The sequence below is a fragment of the Corvus kubaryi genome, unplaced genomic scaffold (genome assembly GCF_017639235.1).
Source record: "Corvus kubaryi isolate FWS band 111438036 unplaced genomic scaffold, C.kubaryi_AGA036_p1.0 37394, whole genome shotgun sequence".
NCBI classification, from domain to species: domain Eukaryota; kingdom Metazoa; phylum Chordata; class Aves; order Passeriformes; family Corvidae; genus Corvus; species Corvus kubaryi.
The window spans coordinates 16,781,403-16,800,093 of record NW_024581133.1 but is presented as its reverse complement, the minus strand read 5'-3'; the positions used below and the strand labels follow the sequence as shown (position 1 = coordinate 16,800,093).

At 41.0% G+C, this 18,691-nt stretch overlaps 2 protein-coding genes across 7 annotated transcripts in view; one reads left to right on the top strand and one right to left on the bottom strand.

Moving 5' to 3' along the window:
• RAB8B (RAB8B, member RAS oncogene family) overlaps window positions 1-5,979 on the bottom strand; it is a 29,714-nt gene extending 23,735 nt beyond the window's left edge. For 2 of the 5 annotated variants that reach the window (XR_006018010.1, XM_042039802.1), the window contains exon 1: window positions 5,775-5,977. Coding sequence is in view for 4 of the 5 variants with exons in the window: in XM_042039802.1 (XP_041895736.1) it covers window positions 5,775-5,898 (124 nt within the window). In the remaining variant the exon portion in view is untranslated. Of the gene's footprint in view, window positions 1-5,774 lie in introns of all 5 variants that reach the window. The other 3 variants (XM_042039805.1, XM_042039804.1, XM_042039803.1) reach the window with 2 other exon arrangements.
• On the top strand, window positions 5,801-18,179 carry RPS27L (ribosomal protein S27 like). 2 transcript variants are annotated; one of them, XM_042039807.1, is made up of 4 exons: window positions 5,801-5,883; window positions 14,115-14,223; window positions 16,514-16,624; window positions 17,690-18,179. In XM_042039807.1, exons 2-4 carry the CDS (start codon window positions 14,205-14,207, stop codon window positions 17,716-17,718), a joined length of 159 nt encoding a protein of 52 aa, XP_041895741.1. In that variant the 5' UTR covers window positions 5,801-5,883; window positions 14,115-14,204; the 3' UTR covers window positions 17,719-18,179. The 2 variants fall into 2 exon arrangements, with proteins under 2 accessions (XP_041895741.1, XP_041895740.1); XM_042039806.1 differs by lacking the exon at window positions 5,801-5,883 and adding an exon at window positions 13,643-13,789.
• The last annotated feature ends 512 nt before the right edge of the window (window positions 18,180-18,691 follow it).

Here is an 18,691-nt window from a genome sequence, read left to right as displayed (position 1 = left end):
TGGGCACCACAGCAAAAGAAAGATACAAAGCTTTAGAGAGGGTCTAGAGGAGGGACATGAGGGTGGTGAAGGGTCTGGAGGGGAAGCCTTATGGGGAACAGCTGAGGGCACTTGGTCTGTTCAGCCTGGAGCTAGACTCGAAGATCTTTGTGGGTCTGTTCCAACTCAGGATATCCCGAGTCTATGATTCTAACTGTGCAAAAGCCTTACACAGTGCAACTTTTTTGATGTTACTATTATTCCTAGTTTGCCCACATTAGAAAAGCATCAGAGCTATTTTATATATCTAGTCAGCCTGATGACTTGGCACTTAAGCTACCATAACATCCAATTAAAGAGCAATATAATATATTTTGAATTAAAACCACCTAACTTCCACCACAAAACATGAAATAAAGCATCGTTATAAACACCGCATGTATTATTATTATTATTATTAATTTCAGTAAATTCTGAAATAAGATAGTCCAAGATGTATTTCTACTAAAAGGATGCCCTACTGCAGAAGGACAAGGAAATCCTTCCTAAAAAGTACATTAAAAATTCCCAAACAAAAGCTGTTTGTCTTCGATACCTCTCTCAAAGCCTGTATCCATCAACCAAGACATTTGTTCCTACACTTATTCAATGTTAGTCTGTGTTCCTAACTTTGCATTCAAACCAAGTCACAAAACCAGCTCTAAACTGCCCTCCTGTCACTCAAATAACCAATAACACATAACCAAGACAGACCTCCATCTGCCAATTAGGAATAGGCATCAACAGTCAGACATCTGTCACACTGTTTCACAGTAAAACACGCAACACAAAAGCAGCAGCAGCATTTTTAATAAAAGCCAAACAACTTCAATTCCATTGTTGGCTTGTTGCAGAATACAGTAAGATAATGCAACCTCATCAGCAGATGAAAATCAAAGTTAAGATGTCCTTTGTTACCAGCTATGTGTTAGTACCAAATTTAAAGTTACAAGAGACACGAACTTTAATGCTTTTAACCTGCGATAAACTTCCTGTCCAACATCAGGATATCATCTTGCCGACCACCCACCACAGACCTTGAAAACAGAATCATTCTTCCAGTTTCATACTTACCTCCACAAAACTGTCTTCCCTATTCCATGTAAACCCTGTCCTGGAACTCTAGTCCCAGATCCTACAAGCCTTGAACACACACTTCCACTCTGCAGATACATGTAACGGTGCCACCTGAGTGTGAGTGAATTCGTCTCAGTCACTTCAAAGTCCAAATAACAATCTCTTTGTAGTAATGACCATTAATAAAGTACTCCTGACAATGCTTTCCTGATGCTTCCCTGGCTCTGCTCATCTATCATTGATGTGTTTTCTTCTACAGCTCCAACCATCTGGAGAAGCCCAAAAGAAATTGATTGAATAAGGATAGGAAATGCTGAAGCTTAATTGGGAGGGTGGGGAAAAAAACCCAAACCCCAACAAAGCAACAACCAATCCTTTGCCCATCATACAAATAAGTAACCCTGGAGAAGAAGAGTAGAAATATTCAATGAGGCATGATTTGACTTGAATACACTAAAACAATTTCCATTACACATTACAGACATGGAAATTTCACTGCAAAAGGGAAGTTGATAATTTTGCTTGACAAAGGATTTTCATCGAAGTGTTCAAAGGTCAGCACACACGTGCTTGCCTGTCAGAGTAGTGTCCTATTTTGGAAGATGTAGGCTAAGGAAAAGTTACTTCTGTAAAATCAACAAATGGCTTCAACTCTCAGATACAGTACTATCTTGTGGGCAACTTCCTGCCAAATGTTGATATCATCCTGGATTAAAAAAAAAAATACTACAAATTTTGTTTCTGTCAGCAAGCCTTTCTACTAAATCAGAAATACTATCAGCTACAAAGATTCGACTTTACTCTCAGAGAAACCAGTTGATACAAAAAAAATTTAAAGGATTGCAAAAAAGAAACCTTATTATTTGAAATTATAAACCAAATCCAGTTTTACCAGACCACACTACTTGAACAGCAAGTTAAGATACTTAAAGACTGCTAAATTAATGCTTCTGATTCTTGTGTATCGTACTGAAACTACTAGCAAAATGCACACGAGATACTCCAAGATAAGTTTTGCTTTAGGAGCTGTTAAGTATGAAAATGAGCTGACTCAACTGCATTTTACTTTCCATGTAGAAGTGTGCAAAAGCAGAAGTTTCCACTCAGGAAGCAAACCAAACAACACAACCTTACACAATACACTCCCACTGTAAAAAAAGGTTTATCCCATGTTCACAGTGAAAAGCTGATCCTCACTAGGGACCACAGCAGCACTTTTAGAAATTCTCCTAAGAGAGCTCCCGAGCCCTGTATAAAAAATTAAAAGCTGCTGAAGGGCAAGGACCTGTCATGTCTAAAGTTGCTCAAGGCCAATCTGTGCTTTCACAGAGTAAAAATGCTTCACTTTGAATAACCCAAAGATTACTGGTTCACTTCTCATAATGGGCAGCAAAGTCTCCTGAAGGTGTTAGTTATGCCAGGTAGTGAAGACAGAGACATGAAAGCTCTTGCACCAACAGTCAAAAAAAGAATAAAAGAAGTTTGATGAATTACAAATACATATGCATTGCACTTTTATCACACTTCTTATGCAACTGTTGGCCACAGGACACCAGGCTGGAGGTCCCTGCTCTTTGAATCAGTACAACATTGATTACGATTATGAGCATGACCAAAGTCTTGAGGAGAAAAGTCAAAGTAGCATTTCCCAACCTCCAAGCAATCCACATGGATGTTGTAGCCTTACATGCATGCTTTGCAAGACAGTAAAACAGAAAGGAATCTGCAAAGTACGGCAGGAGTATACCATGCACAATGACAAAGTAACTACAATACATTACTGACTTATTTCTATCATATGAGCACTGAGAAGTAAAACAATTATTTTAGAATAAAACAGTATTTCCATATCTCCCTCCTACTTTACTTTTTTCCTTTTGGAAATTGTTTCCATTGCTTTGGTAACTGGAGTGTTGCAGTTTAACCCTGGTTAAACTACTGAAGAACAATAGGAGTGGGAAATTACAAGGAAGTTATCTGGTACTTCGATATGATGTGGGCCCTTTCATCATGGCAATAGAGATTGTTTTAACTTTTGGGCCTAAAATGTAAGAAAAAGCTGAAACTGTCAAAAATTTAACCCCGCATAGTTAAAAAAAGTCTTTATATATAAAAAAAATTACTTGCCTCACTCACAAATAGCATGTAAGTACGTAAGATTAAATGATAAAATTTGATGTCAACACATCTCAAACACACGCCTTCTTAGACTTCTACAGTAAAACCAAGTCTGATCTTGTTAGCAGAGACAGACCAGAGGAGACTGAGGGCACATAATGTCACACAAACTAATTAAAATCACTGTTAATTGAACACACATCCTAGGTACCATTCTACTGCAGAATCCACTTCATGGACAACGTACAAACCAAACAGCCTAGCAGCTCATACTCCAGGAACACTCAGTGTACTCAATGAGGAATGCTAATCTGGGGACCTTAAAACTTGAACTGGCAGAGCAGCCTGTTTGGGAAAAATGCTGCTTCCCTGCACCTCCTTCCACACCACGGTTAACTATGACTTATCAGTCAAGGAAAAAAAAAGCAGAGCTGTTAAAAGTGGAATTCCCCCAAGCTCATCAGATGGACCAGTTTTGACTGTAAAACCAACTACTATTGAGAAGCCACTAAAAGACAAAGAAAGGGCATGCGAGCACATCTTCAAGAACAGGTTAGAGCCACATGATTGACCTACGAGTAATATACACAATACACGAGGAAGACTGAAAAAAAACCCAAGTATTTTTATTCAAGCATATGTCAGCACTTTTATGAACAGTTTCACTATTTCCTGCATTGTCAACTTTCCTGTTTGGAGGTTCTTTGCTGAAAAATAAAAGAGGACTGGAATTATAAGAAGGAAAACGTAACTGTGAAATCACAACTACTACCTATGGAATTAGAAGTATGCCTCAGTTATTAGTAAGTTTCTTAAGCTGATTCATTTTGAAAATAAGGCCCTTGCAAAAGCAAATATAAAGGAAGGAAATGAGAGCAAATCCCGTATTTACTGAACACAGTAAGAAAAAACAACAGCATATTCACAGTCCTCAAGACTTCAAAGTGAATCAGTGAGGGAAAAAAAATATATCAAGGGCTAAGCAGTTCAAGAAACATCAAGAAAATGGTTGGAAGACAGACACACCCATTTATGTTAGCTGTCTCTTTAGAAGTATAAAGAAGTAGCACAGTACCAAAGTAGGTTTTTTTTTTCAAAGATACAGCATTTATTAATGTTTATTAAGCCTTTTATTGTACCGCAAGTACAGAAAAATACTAGTTAAGGTAAAATGCTACTCAGGCCTTAATCAGCTGGTGTTACTGATACAGCATTTTGAAAACAGTTGCAGCGAGAGAAGAAATGTGCCAGAAAAATGCAGATAAACTGTTCTTAAAGCATTAGAACTGACAGCACACCTAATTTAGTCAATCACATGTGCCTAAATATTGTTTCTTCCTTGTGCACCAAGTTCCGCACAATAAAATGTCTGAAAAGGATACGGCATTAGGGTATCATAAAACAAGTTACACACTATTCCACCTCATCTTGAAATCAATTTCTTTTTAATAGAGTCTACTCATTCTCTTAGTGTTATTTTTTAAAGTCAGCATTAGTTTTGCCCTCCTAAATACTAGTAACCTCCACTGCAGTTTATCCCTTCATCCCCAAAACAGTGTACTTCACTTTAAAAGTGACCTCAGCTACAAGTAGCTAACCATAAATCTCAAGTCTTGCCACACTGTAATTTCAATTCAACTCTGTATCAGCGAAGGTCTTAAAAATTTTGCTTATTTCAGCAGAGTATTCTAAAATTGACAGATGTTACAAAAATATGTCACAACAACCTGTTTTGATATATCACACCTCACTGTCATTAAAAAAGGTTAGTGAAGCTTAGAAACCCCTTTTCAGAACCAAATTTAGGACAAAACTCAACTTTCGTCAAGGAGGTTCTTCCACCTAGTCACTAAGGGGCTTCTGTAGTCGACTGAGGAGCACGAACGAAACTACTCCAAATCTCAAAAACGTGATCTTTATGTTCACGAACACACACGCATGCATTAGAAGTGCTGAGGGAAGAACTGAGAGTTGAACCACCTGCCTAGAGCGTTCAGTCAGTGTCACTACGCAGCTCGGCATGAGCCACAGGCAGCTCGAGCAACCCCCGCCCTCCACCACTTTCCGAAAATCTGCACCTAAACACGAGACGCCCCACAACGGGAGAGCCCGAGAAGCCGCCGTTCTGCCACAGGCCGGCAGCGCTGCGGGCTCGGCGCGGGGCCCCCCCGATCGCGCCGGGAAGGGGCTGCGGGCTCCGCCCGCGGCACAACAACGGCGGCGGCGCGGCCCGGCCCGGCACAACTGTTGCTGTGGCGGGGCACGGCAGGCGCCGGGGCCGCTGCGGGACCGGCTCGCACCCTGCGGGCCCCGCCAGGGCCGCGGCACCTTCCCCCCCCCGGATAATCCCTCCCAAGCGCGGCGGCGCTGGGCTCCCGCTGCCCCCGGCCCCTTCTCCCGCACTGGGCCGGGCACGGCCCAAACGCGGCCCCGACCCCGGGCCGCGAGACGGGCGGTGCCCCCCGCCCTTCTCTCCCTCCTTCCCTCCCTCCCTGCTCGGCCCCGGGCAGGACCCCTGGCCCGCCGCGATGGCGGCGCCCGGCCGCGGGAGCGCCCCTCACCGATGGTGGAGATGAAGGTGGTGTTGAAGGCGTCCTCGCTGAAGCGGAAGAGCAGGCAGGTCTTGCCCACGCCCGAGTCCCCGATCAGCAGCAGCTTGAACAGATAGTCGTAAGTCTTCGCCATCTTCGCCTGGGCTCGGCTCGCCGCCGCAGCAGGAGGGGGCGAACGCGGGAGGGAAGGAGGGCGGGACTACGGCGGGAGGGCCAGGAAGGGAAGGGAACGGAAGGGAAGGGAAGGGAAGGCGGGAGGAGGCGGCCCCGCGGACGCGTCACGGCGCCGGAACCGCTGGGCCCGACGGGGGCTGTGGTCCGCGGGCCCGGCACTCACTGAGGGACGTTTGGGGCTTTGCTGTCATTGCGCGGTCACAGGGCCGCGTCCCACGGGGCTCAATTCTCTCTGGATCCTGACAAGAGTTGTAAAAAGCGTCAGGTAGTTATGTGTTCTAGTGGCACATTAAATAATGGCATAATACTCCACGTCACCAATAAGTGAGTGTAATGTGTGACCTCAGAAGTTTACATGTTGCCCTGGGCATGTCAACTCAGAAAGAAACTTATGCACACAACACAAAAATTATTTTCATGCGGTCTCACATAACACTGGAAATGGGGATATTCTACAAGATATCTACTCTAGAACAGTTCAAACACTTTCCCCCATCTTTTTTTCCACTAATAATTATCTCTTGGTGTGAGGCAGCCTCATTATGTATTCATTATAGTATGTTCCCCACAGGATGTCACAAGGCACTATAAAAATAAATAGCACTACTGAAACACTTCGAAATGACAACAAAGAGTTACTGCTTTAATTTAATTTAAAGACTGTAGCCTTCAGACAAGCTATAAACAGAACTCTCTAACACTATAAATCACTAGAACAGTGCTCGGTTTCCTCTTAGCAAAAACAGGGAAAAGAGACATTTTCCCCAAATCATTCATCAAAGTTTCTATTAGTTATAACCCAGCTGACGACTGTAAAAGGTCCTTTCTCACTTCTGGGGTGGTTTTTTTTGTTTTGGTTTGGGGTTTTGTTTTTGTTTTTGTTTTTTGTTTGTTTGGTTGGTTTTTGTTTTGTTTTTGGGGTTTTTTTGTGTATGTTAACTTGGCAAATATATATGCTGAGTTCTATAGATAATCAAACAAAATTAGTTTTGAATATTAAAGCTCTCTCATACATGGTTAGCCTCCTGCAAGCACACAAAAAATCACCTCATGACATTAAACAACAATTTGATGGGGTGAAATAGGGCTAAGCTAGTCTAATGCCTGGCTACTGCTGTATTTGTGCACTGAGGAATCACTCCAGACAAATACCTTCAGCCATTATAATCCTTGAAAAAGCAAAACGTATTCTGCTCCTAGTTATTAATTATCCAAATTTTCCCTGTTAAGAGTCTCAGTTTGGTGGTATTCCTGGCCAATATGTTTTTGGTAGCAAATCATGAAAAATCCATTGACAGATGGGATGTAAATCTCTGTACAAGGTGAATTCAGCAAGAGCTTGTCATGAATGCTAATCTAACTTTCAGTTAATTGGATCAAAATATAACAATATAATTTTATATCTATACTTTTATATGCTTCATCATAATTCAAGTGAAAAAAATTCTTTTTCTTATTTATAGTAATTGTTTGATTGAGACCTCTGGAAGACCAGGATATCATCTGATAGAGGAGAATGAAAGCTGCAAAACAAGGATGGGGGGAATTGCCGGTTCTTTTTTTTTTAACACACCTGAGGACCTCTGCCTAGTTCAGGCCAGAATTTGGAAATATGGCTGCTTGGATCGTTTTTGTACCGTATAATTAGCAGTTGGGCTATTTAAATGTTAAGATGAGTTGTTACACTACTTATTACAGGAATTGAGTTTATAAATTATAATGGCAACCTGGCAGCTGAAGCAGACAGACCAAATTGCTTAATTATTCAGTCTAACATGAATAATTGGATTATAGGAAACTGAAAATGAAAAACTAATCTCTGAAACATTTCCATGTAGCTGTACTTTCTGAGACATGAGTTGCTGTGTACTGTAATTATGGCCATGCTGAAGATTACTACACAAACACATTTCAGCATTGAAGAGAGAAATTTTGGGGTTAATATTCACTCTTGAGTTTTATGGAACACATAGGCTTTCATATGTCTCCGGAGCAATATGTTTGCGATTGCCATCTGTTACTCAAGAGTATTTTTATAGAAAAATAATGCAAATTACTTCCCTCTTCAATTACACTGGTGCTTTGCAATAGTGCGTTCTGCTCTGATTTGGAAAAGTGCCAGTTTGCCACATTCAAGGGACAGATGTTTACTTAACTATGAACTTTAAAAACAAGATATAAAAATTAAGTTACAATTTTTGATTTTCTAGAATATGAAAAAACTGAAATTGTTCAATTATATACCTTGTAATATGTTAGTAAAACTTTGAGGAGTACTATCAAAGCTGTTAAGGTTCAATAACCACACCTCTACGATACCTGTTCCATGAAAACACTTTGGAACCCAGTCTTTGTCATGGCACCAAATTGGGAAAGTTAACATTTGGTTTATGTTGCATTACAGTCAAATAGATCAAAAATTCTTTTCTTTTCTGGCATGGGAAAACCACTGAGGGGAACACTGAACATGTAGGAAATAGAAGAGATTTGAAACTATGGTTTACCTTTTGTCACAATGCAAAAGCAGATGGTACTGTAACAGTTTGATTCTGTTTTGTACATTTCAAAAAAAGCAGAATTTTAAAAGCCTTTACGATCCTTAAATTACTACCATTTTGCCTGAATAGAATCATAGAATCATTAAGGTTTGAAGAGAGCTCTGAGATCATTGAGTCCAACCTTTGACCAAACACCACCTTGTCAACTAAGCCAGAGCACAAAGTGCCATGTCCATTCCTTTCCTGAATGCTTCCAGGGATAATGACTCCATCACCTCCCTGGGCAGCCCATTCCAACGTCTAATCACCCTTTCAGTGAAGAAATTCTTCCCCATGTCCAACCTAAACCCTCCCTGGAGCAGCTTGAGGCCATGTGCTCTCATCCTGTCACTTACTCCCTGGGTGAAGAGCCTGATCCCCACCTGGCTACACCCTCCCTTCAGTAGTTGTAGAGAGTTATAAATTCACCCATCAGCCTCCTTTTCTCCAGACTAAACACCCCCAGCTCCCTGAGCTGCTCCTCATCTGACTCGTGCTCCAGATCCTTCCCAGCTCTGTTGTCCTTCTTTGGACTCACTCCAGCACTTCAATGTCTTTCCTGAGTTGAGGAGCCCAGAACTGGATGCACCCCCCAGCACAGGGGGATGGTCACTGCCCTGGTCCTGCTGGACACACCATTGCTGCTGCAGGTCAGGTGCCATTTGCCTTCTTGCCCACCTGGGCACACCTGGGCTCATGTTGAGCCACTGTCAACCAGCCCTCCCAGGTTCTTTTCTGCTGGGCAGCTTTCCAGCCCCTCTGCCCCAGCCTGTAGTGCTGCAGGGCATTGTTGTGAGCCAAGGGCAGGAGCCAGCATCTGGCCTTGTTGAACCTCATGAAAGTGGCCTTGGCTCCTAGATCCAGCCTGTCCAGATCCCTCTGCAGAGCCTTTCTGTCCTCCAGCAGATCAACACTCCCATCCAACTTAGTGTCATCCATGAACTTCCTAAGGGTGCCCTCAATCCTGTCATCCAGATCATCAATAAAGACCTCAAACAGGACTGGGCCCAGTACTGATCCCTGGGGAACACCACCAGTGACTGGTCCCAACTGGATGTGGCACCATTCACCACCACACTCTGGGCCCAGACATCCAGACAGTTTTTAACCCAGCAAAGAGTGCACTTATCCAAGCCATGGGCTGCCAGCTTCTCCAGAAGAGTGCTGTGGGAGATGGTGTCAAAGGCTTTACTGAAGTCCAGGCAGATTTCACAGCCTTTCTCTCACCCACTAGGCAGGTAGCCTGGCCATAAAAGGAGATCAGTACCACAGTTCAAGCTCGTCCGATAAACAAGTAGTCCTAATCAAGTTATGGCAGAATTCCTTTAGTCACTGGGGTGTAGGTAAAGTGCATCTGTTAAAGCCCTCAGTTTAAGAAAGGAACTAACAGGAATAGCAAAATGTAATTACTACTGCTATTCATATGCAGTAAATTCAAAAATCTTTACATACACATAAAAAATGCCAGAAAATTCTTGTTTACCAATGCCTACATTTTAAAGAAAAAACCAGATTATATTGCTACTTCATTCCCACTCTCATTTTTAGTTTCTCAAATAATACACATCATTACTTCTAGCTTTCAAAAAGTCTTTTCCCCCCTCAGTTCAAAGGTGAGCCTGGTTAAGTAAAAAGACAACTGTGTGAAAATGTGGTTTCAGTGAAGCTCTTCAGCTCAATGCATACAAAATTGTAGAAAATTCTGCATCTTAATTACTTAAGTATAAGGTTTAAAAAAACAATAGAGTTTAAAACATGTTGGTAGAACTAAGAGCCTGTTATTTTGGCACTAACTGGAATCAACAGGTCCAAGTCCTACAAACAAGAATCTTATGAGGTAGTCCTGCCCTGAATGCCACCTAACCACAAGTCATTAACATGAGCTTTGCCCCTTAGCTTTTGAACTCTGCTAGCCAATATAATAATATTTTTGATGCATATCTCTAACAACTCTGACTTTGGCAGGTACCTCTGGAATTCATTACTGTTGATGACCATCATGTGATACTCCTTTAAAAAAAGTCACTTATTCCCTGTTTCCAGTAAATAAATCTTTGACTGAAGGTAGATACTTCTGTGCTCATTCTACACTTTGTCTTACTGCATTTGATAGGTTGATATGTCCTGCTTTTAACTCGTAGTTTTAAGATCAATGCATTGGTTTAATTTACAAAGAACAGTACTCTACTGTAGTGATCTAAATGTACGAATTTTCCAATGTATATATCAGAACTTTATATAGAAGAAGTTAAATCAAGTCATTATTGGGAAAAGAAATTACACAAAGTACGTACAGTTCAATTCCAGGAAGAAAAAACACTGTAAGATTCTTATCTGTAAAATCCATTAATTTCAAAGTTTGCTACTACAATAGCACTAAAAGTGGACTTTCTTCAGTTTCCACTGCTAATCTAAACTGTCTGAGCATAAGTATATTTAAACCAAATTATTACATGCCACAGTTTACACCATTAGTTTACAATCAATTAAAATTATAACTCTTAATTCTGAAGTACAGGCAAAACCACAGACAGGTCACATTCTGGATCAAACATACCACTTGAAGTGAACCTACTTCTTTTGAGTGCAGCTTCGAGGTGGTTAGTGAAAAGAAATCTAAATGGTCTTAACGATAGTATTACAGAGACACCCATCCCCATTTTAGTATTCTAGACAACTACTACAAGCATTAGTAGGGTGAATTTGTTTTTTTTTTTTAATCAGTCACTACACACTTCTTCAGTGACCACAGGCAGTTTATACAAGGTTCTGTAGTAAAACCTCCTAAAAGCCATTTTTCTCACAATGACAAAGCAGATCCTAAGGAGCCACCCAAATTTAGGTGCAGAAGGCCACAAATGGAGCAGAACGAAGCAGTACCAGGGACAGCAGGTGCTCATCACAGTGAGGGCTTGCAGGCTGTCCCAGCCCAGCAGGAACCCACCCACAATGCATGTCCTCAGAGACACAGATTCCGCTTTCAAACACAAGAGACTGATACTCGCAATGCAGGAAAAACCCAACTGTCATTATGTTGTTTTTAAACATTTCCAGATCAGCTTTTGGAATTTTTCTGTTGTCATTCTATGACAGATAAAGTTTCTTGATCTTTTCTCTAAAATGAGATCAAAGTCCTTGCTTGCTGGGAGAAGGCTGGAAAGAGGAAGTTGTTCTCTTAGACCTGAATCTATCTGTGTCTCAGTAGGCCAAGCCACAGACAGCAGACAGCAGCATTTGTCTCCTTGCTAACTGACACTTAAACTCAGCACTGCATTTCCGTTTTCTAAAGAGTGCACTTCAAAAAAAGCTTCAATTGTAAGATTAAAGGTAATGCATTAGAATTGACTCATACAGCAGGTCACTGAACTACAAGCAGTTACAAAAAGGAAATGAATCTCCAAGCAAAACCAAAATAGAGAACCAGAGGAATGTGTCCAAAACACATCCTGTTTTCAGATCATCCTGTGTGCCCCTCCTTCCAATGAAGCCAATTTTTAATGTGACTTTAAAGTCTTCCTCAGCCACCGAGGCTCTTTGCAGGAAAGACATCTAAGGGAAAGCTAGGAGGAAGAGGTGAAGAAGGGCTATTTTATTGCAGGTGGTGCTTTATACATGGTGAAGGTATTTTATTTAACAAAGGAAAACATAATTCTCCTTCAAATGCTGAATCAAAAGCCTTAAGAGATTATCCACTTTCCATTCTGCTTGCAGATAAATAACATGCATTTGAAAAGGATGGGAAGGTAGTAGGAACAGCTAAGACCCAAGAACTGACTCTGTGCTGGTAACTGGTTTATGTTCTTAGCTTCACAGGACAGCATGCAGAGGAAAGTATGAGTCAGAGCCCTTCCTATTAAATTCCCCATGATACAAGAAATACTTCCAAAATACCTCTATCTGTGTGTCATCACCACAACAGCGCATAAGGAAAAAGTGCTAACACAGCATTACAGTGTTAAAAGGCTGTGACAGTGAGAAGAGGAAAAACAATATAATGGCTTGGAGCACTACAACACATGGGGTTATTCTGGCAGAATAATGGAAGAGTTTGAGGTGGAAAGTATTTTGAAAGTTGTTACAGTGTCAGCACTGGAGGGACCAAGCCCAGCTTTGAGAATATTGTTGTCAGAAAGGTATGCTTCTATGAAATTATATCCTCACTTGTGCTCATGGCAAACTTTTCAAATAATCTTTGCTAAATGCATCAGTTCCCTCTTAGAAAGGCATGTTCCCTTTGGACGTTTGGGGAGCCTTCATATCAAGTGATTTTTGTAAGGTCTATTGTGCCACCAGGAGGATTTCTATTGAACTACACTTTAAAAGTGTTCCAGGATAAATACATGTGATTTTACAGACTACATTTGTGATTACTGACTTATGGGAAAAAATATTCAGTCTCTTACTAAAAAAAATTAGTGATTTTTTAAAAAATTTCCACTATCTGCAATATTTTTATGTCTCATAAGTTGTCTAAATTGATTTAAGTATATGAATGACAACTAACAGAAATTATTCTGCCTTTTTCTTTTTGACTGGGACGGGAAACTGCAAAAGAATATGCTCACAGGTACAGCTTCATGCAATGCATCATTTAGTGTGAAACAACATACATATGTTCAGTTCTGGGATCCTCAGAACGACAGGGAGAGGGTCCTGTAGAGGCCCACAAAGATGACGAGGGGTCTAGAGCATCTCTCTTATGAGGAGAGACAGTGGGAGCTGGGCCAGTTTAGACTAGAGAAGACTGAGAGGGGATCTAATTAATGCATATAAGTGTCTTCAAGGCGAGTGCCAAGAGGATTGTGCCAGACCTTTTTCAGTGGTGCCCAGTGATGGGATGAGGAGCAATAACCATAAACTAAACCACAAAAAGTTTCACCTCAGCATGAGGAAGAACTTGTGTGTAAGGTGGCAGAGCACGGGAACAGCTGCCCAGGGAGACTGTGGAGCCTCCCTCTCTTGGAGACATTCCAAACCCACCTGGACACGTTCCTGTGTCACTGCTCTAGGTGACCCTGCCTTGGAAGGGGGTTTGGACTGGATGACCTCCAGAGGTGCCTTCCAACCCTAACAATTCTATGATTCTGTGCCATGTGAGTGATGATTTAGTCAGCATCTAGCGTGAAGTCGATGCACTTCTAAACGGCATTTATAGCCTGAAAAGGCCAGCGTCACGTATTGGCGTGTTGGAGGCACATGTGCAGCTGTTTTGCAGCGGGCACGGTCCCGCCCCCGACACGCAGCACAGGCGCGGCTCCGGCTCTGCGCCGGGCGGGAGCGCGCAGAAGGGGCGGCTCGGCGGCGGACATGCCTGTGAGTTGTTTACAGCCCTTCACCCCCGTGCCCGGTGCCGCCTGTCCTCGGGCACCGCGGGGACCTTGGGGCGCGGGGGGTAACGGAGCGGAGCGGACGCGACTGTCCCCGCTCTCCGGCCGCCGCTGCGGCCGCTCGGGCTCCCTGCTGTCCTCGGCCCCCGGAAGCCGCCGGGACCCGCAGGCGGCCGCGAAGGCCCCGGCGGGGCCCGGCCCCCGGCCCTGCGGCCTGGCTGCGGCCGTGCTTGGGGACAGCCCCGGGGCGCCAGCCCGGCTCCCATGTGGCCGCGTAACGCGCAGTGCGCTTTTCCTCTTGCCCCACCTAGCTGGCCAAAGACCTAGTGCATCCCTCCTTAGAGGATGAGAAGAGAAAGCACAAAAAGAAACGTCTTGTGCAGAGCCCAAACTCCTACTTCATGGATGTAAAATGTCCAGGTAAATATTTTAAATGATCATATGTTACGGAAGGAACAAACTAATTTTGTATACTGTTCATCTTCATATAACGGTTGATTATTATTTCTTTTTTTATCTGAGTTTCATTTATCTATTCTGTAGAGAAAAGGGTCTGTATATTGCTTTCCGTTTTTTAACAATAGAAGTGTTTCAGTCTTTGGAAAAAGTTAATGCAAACAATCCGCCTTTTCTTTTCTGGAGGTTATGGCATGAGACCTTCTTTAGTTGGGATTTTTCCTTTATAAAACCCTTGCAAGTAGGGAAAAACCCACCCCCCAGATTTGCACGTATAAAAAGTGAGATTAAATGGAGGCCTTAAAGCATCCATAGCACAAGTTTCAAACAGAAGCCAACATTGTTTTCCTCCTTTTGTAAGTTAGTTCTGGAAGAGCAGCTGGAAAAACTTTTGACAAGGATATATGCAGGTATCCTGCACATATGCACAGAAAGTAAAACATAAACAACTGCCTTTTTTGCATATTGCTGTTAAGAACTAAGCTGCCGTCTAGCTCATATACAAGGGTAATAAGATGTTGCCTATGTCCACTTTTCACAGATCTTCATTACTTTGGCTCAGAGACATCTGTATAGTCAACTTCTCTTTTATAAAGTAAACCATGGGATTTTCTAGCACCATTACAGGAATGTGCTCTACCAGTGAACAGCTTCTTTGTTCAGCAGTTACATCCATATTGCCCAGTGTGGCAACTTCCTAGAAACTGCTGTAGCCTAAGAAGATTATAGCAGTAAGAAAACACATAGACTTGCTTACAATAGTGATCTTCCTCACTAGAAGCAGGGAACTGTTGATGTACTCAGGTTTTCTTACTATCTTATTCTATCTTAGTAGCCTAGTTTTCTAAGAAGCTCTGAGACATTGTATTCCATCTAAAAGTGATGTAAATTAATTTAAACAGCTTGAAAGTAAACTTTTAAACATAGTTGAAGGCTAAGCCTCTAGTGGTTTTTTGGTTTTTTCTTACACTTTCTTCAAAGCAGTATACATGAGTGCATACACTGTGATACAGTTAGTGTCAACATAGGCCCATAGGTCATTGGTTATCTTCATTATTGTTGGGTTAATTGGTTTTTGTGTTTGAGGGATATATCGAGCAGAGCAGGAGAGCTTCAATGATAGAATCCTATGCACAAGGCATTGAAAACAGCAGATGGCCTTATGTGTCCCTGGGTCAGTGGTATTGGAAGTTCCTGCCTCATTACTGAATTGGATTGGGCTCATTTCCCTGCCAAACCCACAAACGTTAAAAACTCATCAACATGGAAGTTCACATTCAACAGGGGGAACACAACATTTGCTGTGATTAAATTTTAGCTGTTAGCAGTTTTTCACAAAGATTTGTACACTTACTCTTTGTAATTTAAACAAAGCAGAGATCTGTTGTTCTGTCTAATAGTACTTCTCCCTACCAAGCAGTCCTTTTGTCAGAGGACCCTCCTCGCAACATATGTTCTATCTTAGCTTTCTGATCTACATGTGCTGAAAATGTAATCTCTGCTCACCTTTGCCTATTTATTTTGTATATCCACATCCAGATTAAACCCTTTACAGGTTTTCTCCCTCCAAAAATACCTCTTGGCTAATTAAAAATACTTTTCAGGGGAAGAAATTGAAAAGCAGTGAAAATTCCATTTTTAAGCCATGTATGAGTGATTTAATTCTTTCTTAAGTTGTAGAATTTATAAGTTGTAGACAAAAGCATTGCATAAGGAATTAGTGAAGTTATTCTGTGCCAGTCTTTGCATTTAAATATTATGTTAGTTTTATAGAATGCAACCAAGCACAGGCCTTACATGTACCAATTATTAAACAGAAAGCAAACATAGATTGGAACAGCAGTATTTATACTCCGAGCTGCCAGGCGTTGTCAACAGCAGTGTTCTACTGTTACAAGTTAAATATTTCTCCAGCTGCATGGGTTCTTCTGTTCAGCAGAGAAGGCTAATCTAGAGCTGCTCAACTTCTTTGCAGGAGATGTGATAAGCAAATTAGGGCTTGTCAGCCAGCAGGCTGTGTTGATATTTGTATAGGGGTCATACCAGTTTCAGTTACCTAACTTGCTTTCCTACGCATTTAAATAAAGGCAAGCACTTTGGAACACAACTATTTGCTTCATTTGGTTTGGTGTGTTGTGTCATGAAATACAGATGTATTTTTGGACAAGGGTAGTTAGAGTACCTGATTCAATTAACACATAAAAAAATGACGCTAGAAATACCCAGTGGAAAGGTTCATAATGCTGTTTTTCAGGGTGCTACAAGATCACCACTGTCTTCAGCCATGCTCAGACAGTAGTCCTGTGTGTAGGGTGCTCAACTGTCCTGTGTCAGCCAACTGGGGGCAAAGCCAGGCTCACAGAAGGTAAGGGCAATAAAGGCATTTTATAACCTGCAAATAGTTTAGCTTTGGTTTTGGAAACTGATACTGGAACACTTACTTTGCAAATTGCTTAGAGTTGGCTAGTAGAAACATTGTTAATGGGCCCAGAATTGTGAATTTTTCTTCAGATTCTTTGTTTTTAAATGGCTATACAGATATGCCAGGCAGCTAAACACCTACATTGTCATCAAACACACTTTATTTTAGGTGACTTGTCATTTCCTTCAGCTTATATGATGAATACTGCTGTTTAACTCCGTGCTATGTTTAGAGCATTAAAAAGCACCATGAAAGGAGTAGGGTACTTTTGCCAGGCTAAAGTAATTCTGTGCCACTTCTAGTCACTAATGGCTTGCCTGTTTGTTTTTAAACAGCCCTACTGTAAAGCAGTTCTCTGGCTCAAAAAAAAAATTGTTTTGTATAAATTATAAGGGAATAAATAACCACTGATAATTATAAACAGATAACTCGTATATACAGATAACTGGTATAACACCAGTATCTTTGAATGCAGCCCAGTGTCTGGGGTATATGAAAGGCACTGGAAACACTTTAGGATTTAAAAAAATGTAAAAACTAATCCAGATTTTACTAATTTCTTGTTCAAAGTGCAAAAGGTGAACATGTATAGAAATTACACGTAGCAGTGCTTATATAATGTGCTACTACACAGGGGTAGTAAATGTGAGGACAATACCTGAAGTAAGGCTGTTGAGCAGTTGAAAATGGTAACAACACACCTAGCAGCTGTTTCAGTTTGGGGGTTTTGTCACTAAGGAATGGAACAGTAGACTGAAATTTTAAAAGGCATCTGGAAGAAAAGAAATGGTACATCTTAGTCTTATTTTAAGATGAATTGCATGAGAGCCATGTTGTTCAGGTTGAGCTAGAGAAGACTTACAGTGCTAAATCTTCTCCTCTTGTGGTACATGAAATTTAAATTTAATCCTTGAATTTTCCTTTCATTGGATGGACAATTTTTCAAGGCAGTCTAACAATTTTAGTATCTAGACTATTCATATCTCTACTCATGTGATTTCTTTGCAGGCTGTTCATTTAGAAGAAAGCAACACTGAATGGTTCAGCATGTGATTTTTTGGATCTGTGCTCCTGAAAGCCGTACCAGTTTAAAAATGCCTGTTACAACAACAATGTAATTATGATTGATTTTGTACAAATTACATGCTACTCCTGACTAATCTGCTGGAATCTCTTTCTCAATAAATGATTTGAACTGCAAGTTTTTCCTGTAAGTTTGCAGACAACTGAGCTCTATTTTTATAATTTTGCATTTAAACAGTAAAAACCTTGGACTTCTGCATCCTTGCTCTTGTTAATCATAAACTACTGCAGCGTAATGCATATAGCAACAGAAACTGCTTTAAGAACACATTTAGTGTATTTTATTACTGCAACTACCCTAACTGCAAGGGTTGCAAAAGCTAGATAGGATCTTAAATGGCTCATTTGCTTTCAATGTTGCTGTAGTCCCTTCCCCATCTTGGGTAATATGGTGATAAATAAAAATGTAAAGTTACTCACCTATGTTCAGCTGTTTCTCTGGAATGCCTGGATTTTTCCTCCCACTAATTTGATCTCAGGACTGCACTTGGTATTCTAAACTGAGATTTCTATCCCAAAAAAAAAAAAAGGAATCCTTTGCAAAGCACTGAAAGCATTCAGTATAGAGAAGGCAATTGGCATATAAGAAATTGTAAGTCATGCAACTACACTAAGAGATGTGAATGGTATCTAGTCATTAAAAAACCAGTACAGCAAACCCATGCATATTGTCAGTATTAAATACTGGCATTAAATAATTGCTTTCTTGCAATAAGGAAAAGGGTTTAATTAGTTTTTGAAAGCCATACCTTTCTAAACTGCTGGTAAAAATGGATTTTGTTTTTAACCATGACAAAACATTCAAACAAAATCTTACATATATCTTATTTTACTAAATAATATCTCAAGTTATGTATCAACATCTCTTTAAAAGTATCGGGTGTCTTGGTGAGGTAATTATTGTTGGGATTTTCTAATTAACTAGTA